The sequence below is a fragment of the Geotrypetes seraphini genome, chromosome 8 (assembly GCF_902459505.1).
Source record: "Geotrypetes seraphini chromosome 8, aGeoSer1.1, whole genome shotgun sequence".
NCBI classification, from domain to species: domain Eukaryota; kingdom Metazoa; phylum Chordata; class Amphibia; order Gymnophiona; family Dermophiidae; genus Geotrypetes; species Geotrypetes seraphini.
Window position 1 is genome coordinate 108,048,162 of NC_047091.1, and position 18,165 is coordinate 108,066,326.

At 42.7% G+C, this 18,165-nt stretch overlaps 1 protein-coding gene across 1 annotated transcript; it reads left to right on the forward strand.

Annotated features, from left to right (window-relative positions):
- The first annotated feature begins 211 nt into the window (after positions 1-211).
- LOC117365785 (perilipin-3-like) lies at positions 212-17,748 on the forward strand. Its single transcript, XM_033956609.1, has 8 exons — positions 212-311; positions 1,337-1,405; positions 5,784-5,979; positions 10,680-10,762; positions 10,861-11,179; positions 14,513-14,712; positions 16,156-16,269; positions 16,978-17,748. Exons 2-8 carry the CDS (start codon positions 1,346-1,348, stop codon positions 17,341-17,343), a joined length of 1,338 nt encoding a protein of 445 aa, XP_033812500.1. The 5' UTR covers positions 212-311; positions 1,337-1,345; the 3' UTR covers positions 17,344-17,748.
- Positions 17,749-18,165: the final 417 nt, after the last annotated feature.

Here is an 18,165-nt window from a genome sequence, read left to right on the forward strand (position 1 = left end):
CCCCCTCATCATTCCCATAACAAAAGGAGTTCCAAAATGCATGAAGGGTCTGTCGCTATCCCTTCCTCACCAGCCCCAGGGTGGAGCCTCCTCCCCCTCCTCCAACCAGGTGCTTCTACCTAGCTCAGCTGTCAGCATGGAGCAAAGCAGCGCAAGCGAGCTCGGCGCACCCAGCCCACGTCACGTCACTCAGCCAGGGAAGAGGCGTGCTTAGCACATAGCCCCGCCCTCTAACGTCATAGCGGGTACTTATGGGCTGGTTTGGCTCTGTAGTCTCACACACCCGAGAGTAGAGGAAGCTAGCTAGATCGGTAAGTTGGAGCTTGACTCGCTTGTAGGTCTCTGGTGTGACTGCTGCTTTTTTTGGGTGGGGTGACTTTGGTTGTATGAGTTTAGTTCCTGTCCTGCTGTGTCTCTCTGCTCTGTAAGCGGTGGGGGGGGGGGATTCCTGAAGTTGATTGGGAAACGGGGTTTCTTCGGTCTCATCCCCTTCAGGGGATAATAGAGAACCCTGGGTAAGGTCACAATGCCCTGTGGAGACAATGGGGTCTTTAATGTCACATGACACGCTTCTTTGAGCTCTTCCTTTGCCAAGTGGTCGCCCTTGGCTCCCAGCTTTCGACTTCCTGCCCAAGGTTAGGTCCATAGAGAGTCGGCTACGATCGCATTCTTATTTCCGTGCTGGGGCAACCTGATCTTCTTAACTCTAAACTTTTTGGGCCTCCCAAAACTAACTTGTGGCTGTTAATAGCGCAATTCCTATCTCTGGGAGCGGAGGGGCAGTTCTGGAAGGCTGGGTCAAGGTTCCTTATAAGTGTATTATCTATTCTACTAGGTCTGTGGGTAGCTTAGAAGGGGATTTTTATGCTCTAGGTATCCCTGAGTACTCCCTACCGGTTTACAACTACTTAACTTGCAGTAATGTTATGTATTTTAACTTAACACTGGACCCAACCTAGCAGTCTTAAAATGTTGCAATGCTTACTACGTGGTTAGCGATAGTATCCTTGACTTCTGAAGTCTCAAATCAGCAACTGACCTTTACCCGGGATATTCTCTGAGAGATATGCGTTAAGCTAGTTTACCTCCTTCCCGGTTAAAGCTCTAACCGAAGGCGACTTAAGTGAAAAGTCAAACGTTACAGTAAGATAAAATGTCCCCCCTTTTCTACAGGGGGGGGAGTAGTAATATTTGAGTGCTAATCTCCTGCTTTTAACACACTAAAAGAACGATAGTAGCGTTATAGACTTAACTAAAACTTTCCCTAATGGTCTGTAAAAGTGACTTGTGATGTAAAATGACGAAAGCATTTAAAAGCTGTCCTTTTCACTTTCAGCTTTTAGCCATGGATTCAAACGAAAACGGATCAGACAAGCCCACTGCTCCAGAAAGTGAAGAGCAGCAGGTAAGCCTGACAAAGAGGTAGAAAGGCCTGAATCTGTTCAAGACAGAATGGTGTGATGTCCCCTTAGTCTGCCAAGTACAAATATTCAGTTTCTCCTTTAATGTCACCACCTGAGACGGAAAGCTTTTAGAACTTGTTACTTTCTGCACAAGATGAGCTGTAGTGTTATACTTCACAGAGACAGCAGCACCAGCCAGATCTGTTGAGTCTACCCAGTAGTTTTCAGTTCCAAATAACTTAACCTGTAGCTGACTTCTGGCATGTAAAGCCTTCTCTGCTAGGCATGACCCAACTAAAGGGAAATTTCTAGTGGCTTTTATTTTCTGTAGAGAACTTGTGTGTAGGTCTGACTTTACACAGACTTTAGATTACTTAAGCTAACTGCTCAGATGGTAACTAATGGATATTTTAGCTAAAACTTTCTCTGCTTTTTTTTTTTTTTTTACTTGGTGGAAAAATGAGCTGGGGTGTGGTATATCTTGAGGGAACTGGGAAGACTTGACAGGGGATGTTAATGGCATTATCTGCAATACAGAAAGAACATACTGTATCATTCCAGTGTTTTAGTATATTAAAGGCTGCTTCCATCCAGTGGCGTACCTAGGGTATGTGGCACCCGGGGCCCATCATTTTTTGACACCCCCCCCCCCCCCCTCATGTAAAATTTTTTTTTTTTTTTTTTTTTTTTTGCAATAACCATGAAATGGAATAAATGGTCAGAATAGAAACAGGCAGTGAAAATTTTCTTTTTTTTTTTTTTTTTTTTTTTTCCAAAGTATTTTTATTGAGAATGGCAAAAGGTCCAGACAAGCAACCATGGTCTGTACAGAAACTTATACATTATCAAAAAGAACACAGAATGAGAGTAACAGCAACAACAAGCATGAACAAGCCTCTCCCAAGAGAAAATTGCCAATGAGAGGCATAGCAATACACAACAAAAGGCCAAAACTTGGGGCAAGCAAACAAATCCCACCCCAGAACCCACAAGAATAATAAGCCGGACTAGACCCTCAGCCATATTTTATAATGAAAAAAACCCCCACAAGCAACAACACCCAGACCGCTCACCAGACACACCAATCCGCACAACAAGCACCCAAGAAACACCCAGCCACCACCCAGACAAAACTACCAGACACACCTACCCCACCAAGCCCAGACCCAACCCCCCCTCCCCAGAGAGTGCAAGCGCAAAGTGGACCGTGAAAAGGGCAGCTGCAGAAGTGGAAAGCCCCAGATAAGTAGGTTAGCTAAAGAAAGCCCACAGATAGAAGAAATCAGGATAACAGAAGTTCCAACAAATGCTCCCACAGAAAATTTTCTTTTATTGAACCTCATTTATGTAACCATTATTCCAAACATAACATAACATAAATTATGTCTGAATTGTCATGACATCAGAAGTACATATGGAGTAGTTGCAGGTGATGCTTGGGACAGTTCTGATTATGTTAGTTTGGTTTTATGTGTTTTTTTAATAGAAGGGTTTTTATTTCTTTTTTTAAGGTTTTGTAGTTTGTGGTCGAGGTCAATAGGTTGTAGAGTTGGGGGTCAAGTGTTGCAGCTCGAATGGCTAGGAGGTTGTCGAACAGTTTTTTTCTTTTGACGTTTTTGGTTGGAGGGTGTGTGAATGGTGCGTGAGTTCTCCTATGTCTGTTTGAAGTGGATTGAATTATTTAGCTGAAGAAATTAGTTACCCCCCCCATTCCACACACATTAATTCTCTTCCATTTTTGTTCCCATTATAAAAAAACACTGATAAGTTCCCAGGAAAAAAATACATTAAAATAAGAAGTGAAAACAAAGGCCCCTACAGATGAGAACATAACATAAGAATAGCCTAACTGGGTCACACCAATGGTCCATCATGCCCAGTAGCCCATTCTCATGGTAGCCAATAGTGCTGCCCGATTCAGAGAAAAATATTTCATTCGATCCGATTCACCCTGTTGAATCGATTTTTCGATTAGATTCACTGTTAATGACACCGCTTTTTAAGTTTAAACAAAGTATAACAATAAATTTCACAACAACAATAAATTTCACAAAGTACTTAAAAAAAAAAAAATCACATTTTTCCATTAAAGCAGTTCTGGAGACATTTGCTTGAACAGTCTTTTTTCCCAGTCCATAAGCAAGCAATATGAAAAAGATTTCCTTAATTATCTACTCAAACATTTTTGCTATTTACTTTCATTGTACCTATACTATTATTCAGTAGAAAAAATGGACTTAACTGTGCAGGAAATGAATCTCCTCATACACCCACCATATAGTGCAAAAATGTGCAAAGGTCTTTTTTTCTTTCGATCACTACATAGCCTAATGCCACACAAGCAGCGCTGTTACAAACATATTCTGAAGGTCAATGCTAAGGTTGACAAAGTTTCCTTCCTTGGACCAGAAGGAGATACTGACAAACCACTGGAAGAGATTCTAAAACAACTACCCAGAAATAACACCCAAAGACCCACTCAGTGTGTGAACCAGTTGAGTGGAGTGGACTAACTGGGGGTGGAAATGGGCCCAGAGTTTGCTCAGCAGAATTTCCCAGACTACCTCTTCCTCTCAACACACTGACATGCTACCACCACCACCAACACTAGGAACACCTCACCGAGTATGCCAGCAATGCTTATAAACTTTATAAAACACATTATTATATTTTCTTATAAAGCATATATTTTAACTGAACTCAGCCTTGCCATTCACAAAAATAGAAAAGTTCCCATTTCAAGCTGTCTCATGTACACTTTTCAAATCTAACATATTGTAATCACAAAACAGAAAATAAAATTATTTTTCCTACCTTTTGTTCTCTGATCAATATTCAAATCTTGTTGGTCCCAGGCTCTTGTTGTCTTGCTTGCCAGGGTCTCCTTTCTCCGTGCTAACCATCCGTCTGCCATCTCTGTTCTCCCCTTCCGTTTCCCTTCCCTCTCCCGGAGATCTGGCATCTTTCCTTTTTTTTGTCTCCATCCACAGATTCACCTTTTCTCAACTCCCCACCACCCCAGGATCCACCATCTCTCCCTTTCTGTTCCCAACTATCCTCCTATCCAGTATCTCTATCCCCCCTCCACACCATCCCCTGTTTCCAAGTTCTCTCCCTTTCTGTTCCTTCCCTCCCTAAATCCCATTATGCACCATCTCTCTCCCACTCCTCTGTTTTTAGACCCATTATTTCTAACCCCCAAAGTCTGGCATATGCATGTATCTTTGAACCCCCCCTTCCCTCTCTCCCTCTGTGTACTTTTACACCAGGACCCCCCTCCCCCGAAGGTCTGTCCCCCCTCCGAAGGGCTACACCCCACCCCTGAAGACCTGCACCCCCCGAAGGACTTTACCTCCCACCCGAAGGTCTGTCCCCCTCTGAAGGCCTAAACCCCACCCCTGAAGGACTGCACCCCCCCCCCCGAAGGCCTGCACTCCCTTGAAGGTCTGCACCCCCCCGAAGGCCTGTCCCCCCCTTGAAGGCCTGTCCCACCCCCTTGTAGGCCTGTCCCCCCTTTAAGGCCTGCCTGCCTGCCTGCACCCCCCCTTGAAGGCCTGCACCCCCCCTTGAAGGCCTGCACCCCCCCCCCCGAAGGCCTGCACCCCCCCCCGAAGGCCTGCACCCCCCCCCCGAAGGCCTGTCCCCCCTTGAAGGCCTGCCTGCCTGCCTGTCACCCCCCTCCCCCTTGAAAGCCTGCTTGCCTGCCCGCCCGCCCCACCCTGAAGGCCTGATGCCCCGACCCACCCCGAAGGACCGCTCGCCCCCTGGCCTCCCCGCACCACCTATGAACAGCCGCAGCAGGATCGCGAAGTCAGCGTCGGGTACCAGCCCTAAGGGGGTGTTCCCGGCCTTGCCGTTCAGTCCCCCGCCACCCCCGAAGGACCGCTCGCCCCCCTGGCCTCCCCGCACCACCTATGAACAGCCGCAGCAGGATCGCGAAGTCAGCGTCAGCGATCCCTGCTGCTTCCTGCGCCACGGTCCCGCCCCTCCTCTGACGTCAGAGGAGGGGCGGGATCGCGTCGTAGGAAGCAGCGCAGGGATGCTGACGCTGACTTCGCGATCCTGCTGCGGCTGTTCATAGGTGGTGCGGGGAGGCCAGGGGGGCGAGCGGTCCTTCGGGGGTGGCGGGGGACTGAACGGCAAGGCCGGGAACGCCCCCCCCTAGGTACGCCACTGCTTCCATCTCAGTTGAGTGCATCAGTAGCTCTAATACATGTCTCAGTTTATTGGCTTTAGCATCCTATAAAATGCATAATCTCTAGTAAAAAATATTTAGACTAAGCAATAGCTAGAACTCTTTGCTGTGATTAACCACCTAGGTGAGTATTTGGGGTAGTCTCTGGAACACTTGTTTGGTTTGTGTTTTTTTTCCCCTCCCAGACTGCAGTTTCCAGGGTAGCCAATATGCCTCTAGTCAGTTCTGCTTACAATGCTGTGTCAAGCGCTTATGCTTCAACTAAGGAAACCCATCCCTACATCAAAACGGTCTGTGATGCAGCTGAAAAGGGAGTAAAGACAATCACTGCTGCAGCAGTTGGTGGTGCCCAGCCAATCCTGAACAAACTTGAACCACAACGTAAGTACAATGTCTGGGAGGAGCAGAATGCATGAATTAAGCTATTGGAACACTATCCTTCCAAGCCTTGGCTTGTGAAGCTTCTCTAGCCAAATATTCTGCAGGACAAACTTGAAACAGGGAAGAATGGCTGTAATGCTACTTGGTTATAATATTGACAGAAAAATGTCTCTGAATTAATTTGCAAGAAAATGGTATGTGCTGGGAGCAGGGTCCTATTGGAGCAGTGCTTTAGGTTTGAGACCCCAGAAGTAGGATAAAGCAGACACTTAACAAAGCTTGAACTCTGAAAAGGCAAAATGCCAGACAGGTCTGTAGCCACTTACTACCTCAGTCAGATTTAACCTGAGGGGAGAAAAAGCACACGTCTAAAATGTCCCATGTTGCAGAGGGAGCATCAATTAGAGAATGAAATGGTGACAGAACTTGTCCCTGTCTCTGCAGATTGCCACAGGCAACATCCCCATCTCATTCTTTAAGAAGAGAGAAGAATCGGTATAAATGAGCACAACCACTTACCCTCAAGCCTTGCATTGAAGAATGCTGGTGTGGGACTGAAGTTGACATACATGAGATGATTATCCACATCTAGTGTCAATTGACTCTTGGTAGCCCAGGAAACTGCCAAGTTAAACATGGTCTAGGAGGAGGGGTTGGGGGAGGGTTGTAAACTAGAACCTTTAGCTACAAAGCTGGAGGTAGCAGTCTACTGCAGGCCTGCACAAATCAAAAATGATCCAGGGCCAAACCAAAGTTGGAAAATGTAGCGAGGGCTGCAGAGGATGGCCCGGCTCAAGGCACCCAGGAGTGTGCGGATGTTGCTGTGATATCCATCACGTCGACATCATGCATGCGCAGAGGCCTTCCAGACAGGCCCTGAGATGCCAGTAGGGGTTGCCAGCAGGAAAGAGGCACAGGCTACCTACAGCAGTGTTTTTCAAGCTAAGTACTACCAACCACATATCTCCCAAGCTCTGCCCCAGGTCCTGCCCTCTTTACTAATTGTGATGCAATTTTTTTCTTTCACTTTTCATATACACACAAACACCAGGAAATACTTCACCGAAAGGGTAATTGATAAATGGAATGGTCTTCTACGCCAGGTAGTTGAGGCCAGTACAACGCTCAACTTCAAGGGACGATGGGACAGTCAGGTGGGATTGCTCCAGAGCATGGGTCTCAAAGTCGCTCCTTGAGGGCCACAATCCAGTCAGGTTTTCAGGATTTCCCCATGAATATGCATGAGATCTATGTGCATGCACTGCTTTGAATGCATATTCATTGGGGAAATCCTGAAAACTCAACTGGATTGTGGCCCTCAAGGAGAGGGACTTTGAGATCCCTGCTCCAGAGGAATGCTTAAAAGATGGATTCTCAGAGGGAGGGTTCTTGAGTGGGCAGACTTGATGGGCTGTTGGCCCGTTTCTGCTGTCTGTTTCTAAACACAGCAGATATAAATTCAACTGAAACATTTCAATCACTAAATTGAAAGGCATTTTTCTTACCTTTGTATGGTGATTTAATTAGTTTCTGGTTGGACTTCCTTCTGACTGTGCATCCAACATGTCTTTCACAATCCAGCCCCATCCCCTTTGGGTCCAGGTTATCTCTTTTCCCTCTGCTTACCCTCACCAGATCCAGTGTCTGCTCCCCATTGTACCTACTACTACCACCTTTATTCCAAGCCTCTCATGATCTTGCATTGCTGTTCTTCCTCAGGGTCTCCCCCCTCTGTCTGTACCTTCCATAGTCCAGCACCTGCCTTTTTCTTCTGCTTACAACCCCACCTCCATGTCCAGCTTTTGTTCTCCTTTCTTCCAGGTCTCTCTGCCTCTCTCCTTCCTCCCTTGTCCAGAATCTTTCCACCTCTCTACAGTCTCTCTCTTCCCTCTATACACCCCTCCCTAAGTTCAACATCTGTCCCCTCTTCTGTCTCCCCTCTGTTCATGTTTCTCCCTCTATCTTCCAACATTTTGAGTGCTCCCACCTTTGTTCTCATCTCCAGCTGCCCTTCATCCATAATTTCTCTCCCACTGATTTAGTGCTTTGCATTCTAGACATCCCCTAAAGTCTAGCACCAATTAGTGCATGGCACTTACCAGCTTCAGTAAAATACTTTCACATAATACAGCCAAACAATCTCAACCCAGTCCTTGGACACACCCAGGCAGTTAAGTTTTTTTTTTTTTTGTTTGTTTTTCAGAATGCCTATAAAGGGTATGCATGAGACTTGCTTTTGCTGCCTCATGTGAACATAACTGATTATCTACAGGTTGTCCTGAGAACCTGACTGCCTAGCTATGTCCAAGGACTGGGGTGATGACCCCTACCTTAGTATGCTCCTGATACCCTTTCTAGAAATCTTGTTAGTCACCACCTAAACAACTCATGACATAAATGCAGAGCTCTCCTGCCTGTCTTCCAAAGTATGTATCTTTGTCCCTTGTACCTCAAAGACCATATCTAGTAGCTGCCTTCTGGATTCATTCCATCCTGTTACTTAAAGATGTCTCAAACCATGTGACACTGTCTAGTAAATGGCCCTACTCTAGATCATATATAAAGATTAGAACGGACAACTTCAATATATTGGTAACATGACAATCCAAAAAATTAAGCTCCAGTCCATGAACATAAGTCTCAAGACCTCCCATAGGGTGGGAAAAGCCAGTTTATGGATTCATGGATGACTAATAGTCCATACTGCACAAAATAGGTAATTTGTGGAACCACAAACTTCAAAATTGTAGTTTAAAACTGAGGCTTTTCCATTCTTTTAAAGTGGTAACTTGTGATATATTCAGAATTGAGCCATCCAGGTTGAAACATGCTCCATTCAGTGGTCTTGTACAACAGATCGCAACAAAGCATCTTAAAACATAACTCTGCAGACTTTCATGCCATTGGACTTCAGCAGGAATATCCATTAGTTACCAGGGTTATGTGTTTTGGGTTTTGTTTTTCTTCTTGGGTAAAAGCCTTGGCCAAAAACAAACTGCCTTGAGCTGGTGGTAAGCTCAACATACTCTAGGGCAGGGGTGTCAAAAGTCCCTCCGGGCTGCAATCCAGTTGGTTTTCAGGATTTCCCCAATTAATATGCATGAGATCTATTTGCATGCACTATTTTTCATTGTATGCTAATAGATCACACTGAGGAAATCCTGAAAACCTGACCAGATTGCAGCCCTTGAGGAGGACTCTGACATCCCTGCTCTAGGAGGAATAACATGTAAATTGGCTTATCCAAACATTCATTCTATCCAGTGGCATAGTTTGGGGGTGTTCAGACAGCCCAAAACAAATCTAAGAAAAGGACATATATAATCCCCAAAAGACTAAATTTATGTTCTATTGGAAACAGGGGAACCCACCCAGACACAAGGTACACTCACTGCACTCATACAACAACCAAGAGAAAGAAAAAGCCTCAGTTCAGCTTCATATGGCAAAACTCCACTTAAACCACAAGAGGTCTGAATTGTATCAATCAAATCAGCAGTAAGAAACAATAGTAGCCTTCATGGGAACAACCTAAACTTCAGCATGCCAAATTTCAAACATCCAAAGGTGTGAGCACAGCATACAGCGCATATTAACATAGTAGATGACTGCAGATAAAGACCCGAATGGTCCATCCAGTCTGCCCAACCTGATTTCAATTTAAATTTTTTTAAATTTCTTTCCTTAGCTATTTCTGGGCAAGAATCCAAAGCTTTACCCAGTACTGTGCTTGGGTTCCAACTACCGAAATCTCTGTTAAGACTTACTCCAGCCCCATCTACACCCTCCCAGCCATTTAAGCCCTCCCCAGCCCATCCTCCACCAAAACGGCCATATACAGACAGACCATGCAAGTCTGCCCAGTACTGGCCTTAGTTCAATATTTAATATTTTCTGATTCTAAATCCTCTGTTCATCCTTTGAACTCAGTCAGTTTTACTCTCCACCACCCTCTCCGTAAAGTAGAATTTCCTAACATTGCCCCTGAATCTACCACCCCTCAACCTCAAATTATGTCCTCTGGTTTTACCATTTTCCTTTCTCTGGAAAGTCTCAAACGGTCAAAGGCAAGCAGGATAAACAAAACCACTTAGCTGCAGACGTTATCCAAGCTGTCTGCCTTGCACACAAACAGCACCAGCCTGCTTGGCCCTGCAGCCACTCCTGCCCAGACTGCCCCAGGTGCTGTCTTGGTATGGATGCTGGCACCTCTACTCCATGTCACACATGCCCTCCCTTCCCCCTCTGTACCTCTTTAAATCTTTGCCAGTGCAAGCAACTTCAGCCTGCTGCTCATGCTGGCCTGGCTTCCCTCTAAAATCACTTCCAGGTCACTGGACCAGGAAGTGAAGTCAAGGTTGGAGAAGCTGCTTGAGCTGGCAAAGATTAAACAAGGTAAAGGGGAGGGTGTGAGGATCCACCGATTCAACCTCTGCCTGTTGTAGATCTCTTAAATACACATGTATTCTGAAAGCTACTACCATTGCCACTTGCAAATGGCACCCACACATGGCTTTCTAAAATGGCATTAATGATTGAAAGCTAACAGGGTATAGTAATGACATCTGGTTAATAAAATCATTAATGTTTGAGTAGTTCAGGGTCTCTAGCTAGTGTACAGCAAGCCAAAGGGAATCTGTCAAATCTATTTTTATGGCAATGTGGGTTAGGATCTATTTTTTTTTTTTTTTCCTTGCCAGTTTCAACTGCAAACGAGTATGCATGCAAAGGTCTGGATAAGCTGGAAGAGAAGCTGCCAATCCTGCAACAGCCCACAGAAAAGGTAATGCCATCTTGAGAACAAGAACATGCTGCACATTTCCCCTCCCCAGCATAGTATGTCATGGTCTTTAATATGATCTGTCCTGGCCTCAATTCTAGGTGGTAGCAGATACTAAAGAACTGATGGCTGGTGCTAAAGATATTGTGTCTAGCAAAGTTGCAGGCGCAAAGGATGCTGTGAACACCACAGTCACTGGAGTGATGGACATGGCCAAAGGGGCAGTGACCGGCAGTGTGGAGATGACAAAGGCTGCAGTGACCGGCAGTGTGGAGATGACAAAGGCTGCAGTGACCGGCAGTGTAAACACGGTCATGAGTTCAAAAGTAGGCCAGCTGGTAACCAGCAGTGTGGACACAATGCTGGGGAAGTCAGAAGAGTGGGTTGACCACTATCTACCTATGACAGACAAGGAATTGGGTAAGATCCAGTTGGTATAATGCTTATACGTACTCCCATTATGGGTGGCTTACAAGTAAAACATTGTCTATGCCAATGATATCCAGCTTTTGCACCCCCAAAACACTGAACAAAGATTTTTCACCTCCTACTGATAATGACTTAAACTTTCTTACCTCTCAGTTCCTTCTCTAATTTCAAACTACCGTCTCTAAGCCAACTATTCTCTATTTTACAATCTATAAACTCTTCCAACAACATTATTGAAAGTTTTCCTCTATCTTCTCAAAAAATTATTTTCTTTCTTTGGTCCTTATATAAGGGAAATGATTTCCAAATCCTTCTCTGATTGCTGTGTCCCTACTGCATGGAAATCAGCTCTAGTTTTCCCTAAACTTAAACAACACAACACTGATCCCTCTATTCCAAATAACTATCGTCCCATAGCCAATCTGCCATTTATTTCTAAAATTACTGAAAAAATTATTCATTCACAATTAACCGAATTCTTTGATCAAACACATGCTCTACATCCTTATCAGACTGGTTTTCGAACTTCACACTCCACAGAATTATCATTACTTGGTCTCATTACAACTATACAATACTCCCACGATCATTTAAAATCAGTAATACTAATTTCCCTTGATTTATCCGCAGACTGTAACATTACAGGTCACGCTCTCAACTGGTTCATATCCTATTTTCATCAACGTTTTTTTAAAGTTCATGCAAAAAATCAAACTTCTTCTCTGATAACTCAAACTTTGGGAGTACCTCAGGGCTCTATTATCTCCTCTACTATTCAATATCTTCTTTCCCCTCTCCTTTCTCTTGCACAATCACTGGGATTCTCTATTTTCGCATATGCTGACGATATACAGCTACTCTTTCCGATAAATACTTCAAACTCTTCAGAAATAAATGATCTAAATACCAAATTAGATATTATTAAGTGATTGGCTTTTCTCCAACAAACTTTCACTCAACATTGATAAATCTTGTGGTCTTCTCCCCATCAAATCTGAAACATTACCAGGAACTATTTATATCAAATCCACACCCTTAGTTATGCATACTAAAATAAAATTATTAGGAGTAACCATAGATAGAGATCTTACCTTTCATGACCACATAAGCTCAGTAGTAAAAACTTGTTTCTTTAAATTACGCATCATCCGTTCACTCAGTTCTATTCTAAATACTGATTCAATTAACATCTTAATTCATTCCTTAGTCATTTCCCACTTAGATTACTGTAATTCTTTGTTAAATGGACTACCTCAAAGAACTTCGACGGTTGCAACTTATACAAAATACCGCAATTAAACTAGTCTATAAAATAGGTAAATTCGAACATGTCACCCCCCCCTTCTTAAAGAGGCTCATTGGCTCCCAGTCACGCACCGTATAATCTACAAAATCATACTGCTCACCTTCAAAATCAAACATTCTCACTTACCTTCATTCCTCGATAAATTGTTAATACCCCAAAGTTCTCCCCGATCTTTACGATCCACCGATCAAAAACTTCTTTTTGTTCCGTCTCTAAAAGAATCCTACTATACTAGGAAAACTAATTTTGCTATTACTGCCCCAACCTCATGGAATTCTCTCCCTCAATTTCTTCGGGATGAAATTCATTTACAAAAATTTAAAACTAATCTTAAACTTTCCTATTCCAAGATGCCTTTGACAAATCCTAATCTTTACCTCATCTATTTAATTTCCAACACTCTCCTAATACTAATCCTTTACATTAGCGCATATCATAACATCATGCACAATTATCCTTCATGTTCCTTCCCTTCCCACTATATCATTTCTTCTAATATTATGTAACTTTTCCCTTCCTTCCCATTCATCCTCACGGTCGTGTTTGTCTGTATATGTTTAATATGTTTTCTCCAACATTCTTTAATACACTTTTAACCAGTTCTTATTCTCCTATTAAATTTTTTATTGTTAACCAGTCAGATATTTGTTATGATCGGGATATTAAAAACTAATAAACTTGAAGCTTGAGAGTATTTTAGACAATGGCTAAACTCCAACAAGCATCTTTAAATATACAAAAAACAAAGTTCTACTGCTCCCATGGAAGAAAAGAATAAATCTAAGCACCCCATTACTCTTAATATTCATCTTGAAATAGTAACCTTATTAAAAATTCTCAAGTTATCGATGATAAACTCTACCACAAGTACATAAGCAGTATAATTAAATCTTGTCTGTAGGCAACAATGATTTGTTACATTTCCAAATTCCTAAACATTAATCCATTCACTAATGACAAAAACTTGACTACTCTTATCTTTAATAGATATCGCAAAAAAGGAATCTTCAAGTAATTCAGAATACTGCTGTTACACTTTTTTTGGCATTATGAATAAGTTTACACCCCCTTTAGTTAAATCTAACTAATTACTAATCGCCCATTATATCAATTTAAAAATTTTATTTCTCATTCAAAGCCCTCAATTTATTGATAAATTGCTTATCCCACACAGTACTTCCCACTCAAGTCTTTGAACCAACTTAAACAGTCCCCCTCCTTAAATCATAAGGACGTGTTGGCCAGATATAATCTCAAGTGATGGTGCCACAGCTATGGAATGCTTTTACCACAGCATCTGAGAGGAAGGTTATCTGACTAGTGTTAAAATCAAGGACGCTTTCAACCCTTATACCCATGTTCTGCTCTCAGAGAATACTTTTTGGATCTATCTAAATCATACATAACTTCTACACCTTTTTCTTCATTGCCTCTATCTGCTTTTTCCTCTTCCTCTTTTCATTCCCTGCCCCACTTTTTCTATACATGCTTCTCTACTCTTTGAAATAACAAATTGTAGTTATATCCCTTTGTACCAGTTAATCTGGATATAAATGCCTCCCATATTTTACAGTTTCTGTATTGTAAAAATGTTAACATTATCTCACTTAATACAAAATAAGCAATTATCAAATTTTAATAAAACCTTGAAAACATAGCCAAGACTACACTTAATGCATGTAGGATTTCAGAAGAATCTCACTTGAAAATAAGGATCATTTGTACTTGTTGACAAGAGCTTAAACCCTACAATCAACTTTGGCATGACCATTAGTATATTAATAGCCTTGGGACCAGATAACCCTGAGGCATCTTGAGCTGAGAAACTTCTCAGTTCGAACATTTGACATAGTTTAATGTGACTGGCCTTATTTTGCTGCAATATGGACCTGGTGCTAAGTCTTGGAAAATGAGAAACTCTTGACATTAAAAGAAACTTGGCCCTTTCTAGGTCCTTGCATCACTTCTAGCTAGAGTTAAATTGGGTCTTAATGAACTTTGGCTCTTGTGCTCTACAGCTGACCTGGCCTCATCTGTGGAGGGTTTTGAAGGAGCCTCTCTGCAGCAACAGGAAAGTGAACAGAGTTACTTTGTGCGTCTGGGCTCCCTATCATCCAAAGTGCGTCGTCGAGCCTACCAGCACTCCCTGGGCAAGGTGAGACATGCCAGGCAGACTACTCAGGAGGCGCTCTCACAGCTTCATCAAACCATCGACCTGGTAGGATCACATCTCCATGTCCCTCTAAAGCACTCTCCTGGAGCTGTCCTTCAGGGCACTATCTTGGCAAGAATTTCACATCTTTCTATGGTTTTGCTTCATCACTTTCGGGTCTACAAGTATATTAACCCAGTGATATTACATGGGCAAGATGTTCAGTACCAAATAATTTCCTTTTCTATTTGGTGGAGGTAGGCTGCTTTTGGGTGGATCTTTAATCAACTTGCATACCATTGCTTAGAAGCCTGGCAATAGATTAAAATCTATGCAAAGTACTTCCTGGCTAGAGGTGAAAACATCTAAGCCATTGGTTCCCAACCCTGTTCTTGGACCACCAGCCAGTCAGGTTTTCAGGATAGCTATAATGAATATGCATGGAGCAGATTTGCATGCCTGTTACCTTCATTTTATGCATATTCATTAGGGTTATCCCAAAAACCAATTGGCTGCTGGTCCTCCAGTGGTTCCCAACCCTGTCCTGATCTAAGCTACCCATTTGAACTTAGGTCAATCTGTAGTTGCTTTCTCAGACATATGGTGAGGGACTGTTAAACAATATCCATATAACCAGTTTGGGCATGGTCCAGCTAGCAGCATGCTTTCAATGTAAGCTATATTTTTTGAAGTGGAATGCATGACAAACTTATCAAATCTAATGTTATAAAACTGTTAGCATATCTTGAACCACTAGCACCTGGTAATATCTTCAGCTACTCAACACCTGGTAACGCCCCTGCTCTTGGGCAATTATTCGCTTAAAACACTCTTCCTAATTCAATCTTTGGAAGGCTTTATGGATCAACAGTACACATAACATGCCACTTCAGGAGTACACAAACCCATTAAATTTCATAAATGGGTGATTATAGTTGGAACATTACTAATTCCACTAGAGTCTAGACCAAGTTCCTTTAGCTGAATTGGCACAACTTTGTTCCCATGCTGTTAACTATACCTTCATGTTCCAAGCTAACAACAATCCTGGCTGGGAAACTACATAAATAAAACCAGACCTACAACGCACTCTGTTTGACAAATTCATCACCTAAACAGACTGACCTTAGCTCACCATGCTTTCCCCCTACAAACCAGAAGCAATCTCTCAGGCAACCCCTCTCACAACCCCTTTTACTTTTCCTCCCCTTACTACTCTTTTCTTCTGTAACATTCCCCCTCATGCATTTGTAATTTGCTGAATGGCCAGCCTTCTTTCAATGTGAACCACCTAGAAATCATCTGACTATGGCGGTATAGAAAAATAAAGTTATTACTATGTTGGCTTGGGACTCCAGACTAATGTTCTAATGTATTTTAATACTAAAATTCAAAACAAGCTGTAGACCTTATCTGAACCTGACATTCACTCTTAATTAGTATAAGATTTGTCAAAATGGCACTTTTTTAAATTCTGGTTCAGACTGAAGTGGATTTTTCTCTTTCCAGATTGACTTGGCCAAGCAAAGCATTCATGGTGGCCAGGAGAAGCTACAAAAGCTATGGACAGAGTGCAGCAAAAAACAAGCTGGAGAAACCAGTGACAATGCCTCTGAACCAGAGGTAATGCAACTGAGGGTGGGGGGAGGTTCCTAAAGATTTTCTAATTGTCGGAGGCATAGTAGGGGGGCAGACTTCCAGGCACTGTCTTGGTGGGGACATCAGCACTTGTCTTCTGTCCTTGCCCACACACTAGCTCAACCTGCTGCTAGCACCAGCATTTGCTCTTCAATAACATCACTTCCTAGGCATGGGTCCAGGAAGTGACAGAGGATGAGCAGATACTAGTGCAAGCAGCTGGCTAGGGTTGCTGCTAGTGATGGGAACATGAAGGGGGTATGTGGGGCAGGGGAGGGTGCCTCACTTCACTATGCCATTTCAAATATAATTGAGGCCACTAAAACTGAGCTATTCTGTCATGCCAAGTAGGTCATGTAACCTAGATACAAGGGGTATATATATACTGTTGGTGGTGGCTTTTAAGCTTATTGATGAAAGTAATTGTGTGTGATAACTGCACAATACATAATTCCACAGCTTTCTATTAGACAAGGTGCTATGAAGGAGACGCATGTATGCTAACACAATCTGTTGTAAAATAGAATGTCAGTCAAGCCTTATGAACTTGGTGGGCATTGATTGATCTTGCAGTTGCAGCTCTGCATCAATTCTAAAGCCTTGCCAGCTGAAGTACAATGATCTTTAAGGAGCCAACAATGGCATGTTAGTCTAGCTACTCAAATGACCCAAGTGTCTTAAATTTCATTACAGAACATAGGATCTGAAGCTTTGGCTATGACCCAGACCCTGACACAACGGCTTCAAGCTACTTGCCGGACTGTTGTGTCAAGTGTGCAGGGTCTTCCAGTTAACATCCAGGAAAAAGCCCAGCAGTTGCGCCAGACAGCAGAGGATCTCCACCTTGCTTTCTCCACTACTCACTCCTTCCAAGATCTGTCAAACAGTGTCTTAATACAAAGCAGAGAGAGGGTGAACAGAGCCCGAGAAAATATGGATGAACTACTCAACTATGTGGTAACAAACACCCCTCTTACTTGGCTGGTTGGACCCTTTGCCCCTCAGCTTGTGGAGCGTCCAGAAACTCCAGAAGAGCAGGAAATGGAGAAGTTTCAGTAACAAGTCCAACTTAGCTTATGGACACTCCTTTAATATAAAGTATGTAACTACTCAACCAATATTTTCTAAACTAAATGTTGCTTTCAGCTTTAAAGGAGCTTGACAATCTGATAACATTATATTAATTCCTCTGAATATCTAGTACTTGTGGCTTGTTTTGGTGGGGTTTTTTTGGGTTTTTTTTTTTTCTTGAAGTACTAAAGCCCTAGTTTAAACTTGGGGGTAAACTAGCTCCCTCCTACTTAAACTGTGGCTTCCCAGTAGACTTCTAATTAACCTATTTGAATCTTAGTACTTCTGGGAAGACTAAGCAGTAAAGTTCTGAGTACCTAAACACTTAATGCCAAAGGTTGCCTTATGAAAACAGATTTGTAAGATTAAGAATAAAATTAAATTGCATGTTAATGAGTTTGAGTGCTTAATTGCTAGTTAAAACCTTTACACCATTGACTTGATCAAGTTCTAGATTAACTGACATTGTAGGACAATCCCTATAGCTAGCTTTTTCCAGAGTGGATAGTTGGGAAAAAGTTGTAATTCAGCTGCTACAGAGGCTGTAAAGGCTAATATTGTAGAAGTCTAAAATCTAGTGGCTGTTGCCAAACTGCTAGTTAGTGTGAGCAGTAAACTACAAACAACTTACATCTTCTGCACAATGTAGAACCTCTTAAATTCTACTTTGTGATGACTTACTGCAAGCTGAATAGCCAACTAACAGGATTGAAGTAGTCAAGCTGAATCCTGATACCAGTTAGAAATCTGCTTTGTCCTGATAGTGTAAGCATTAAATGAAGTATTAAAGTGAACTTTGCTCCTCCCTAT

Coding starts and splice junctions, on each gene's coding strand:
- LOC117365785 (XM_033956609.1), top strand. CDS start 1,346: ATGGATTCAAACGAAAACGGATCAGACAAGCCCACTGCTCCAGAAAGT. Junction 1,406..5,783: donor CAGAAAGTGAAGAGCAGCAG/GTAAGCCTGACA, acceptor TTCCCCTCCCAG/ACTGCAGTTTCCAGGGTAGC. Junction 14,713..16,155: donor TTCATCAAACCATCGACCTG/GTAGGATCACAT, acceptor TTCTCTTTCCAG/ATTGACTTGGCCAAGCAAAG.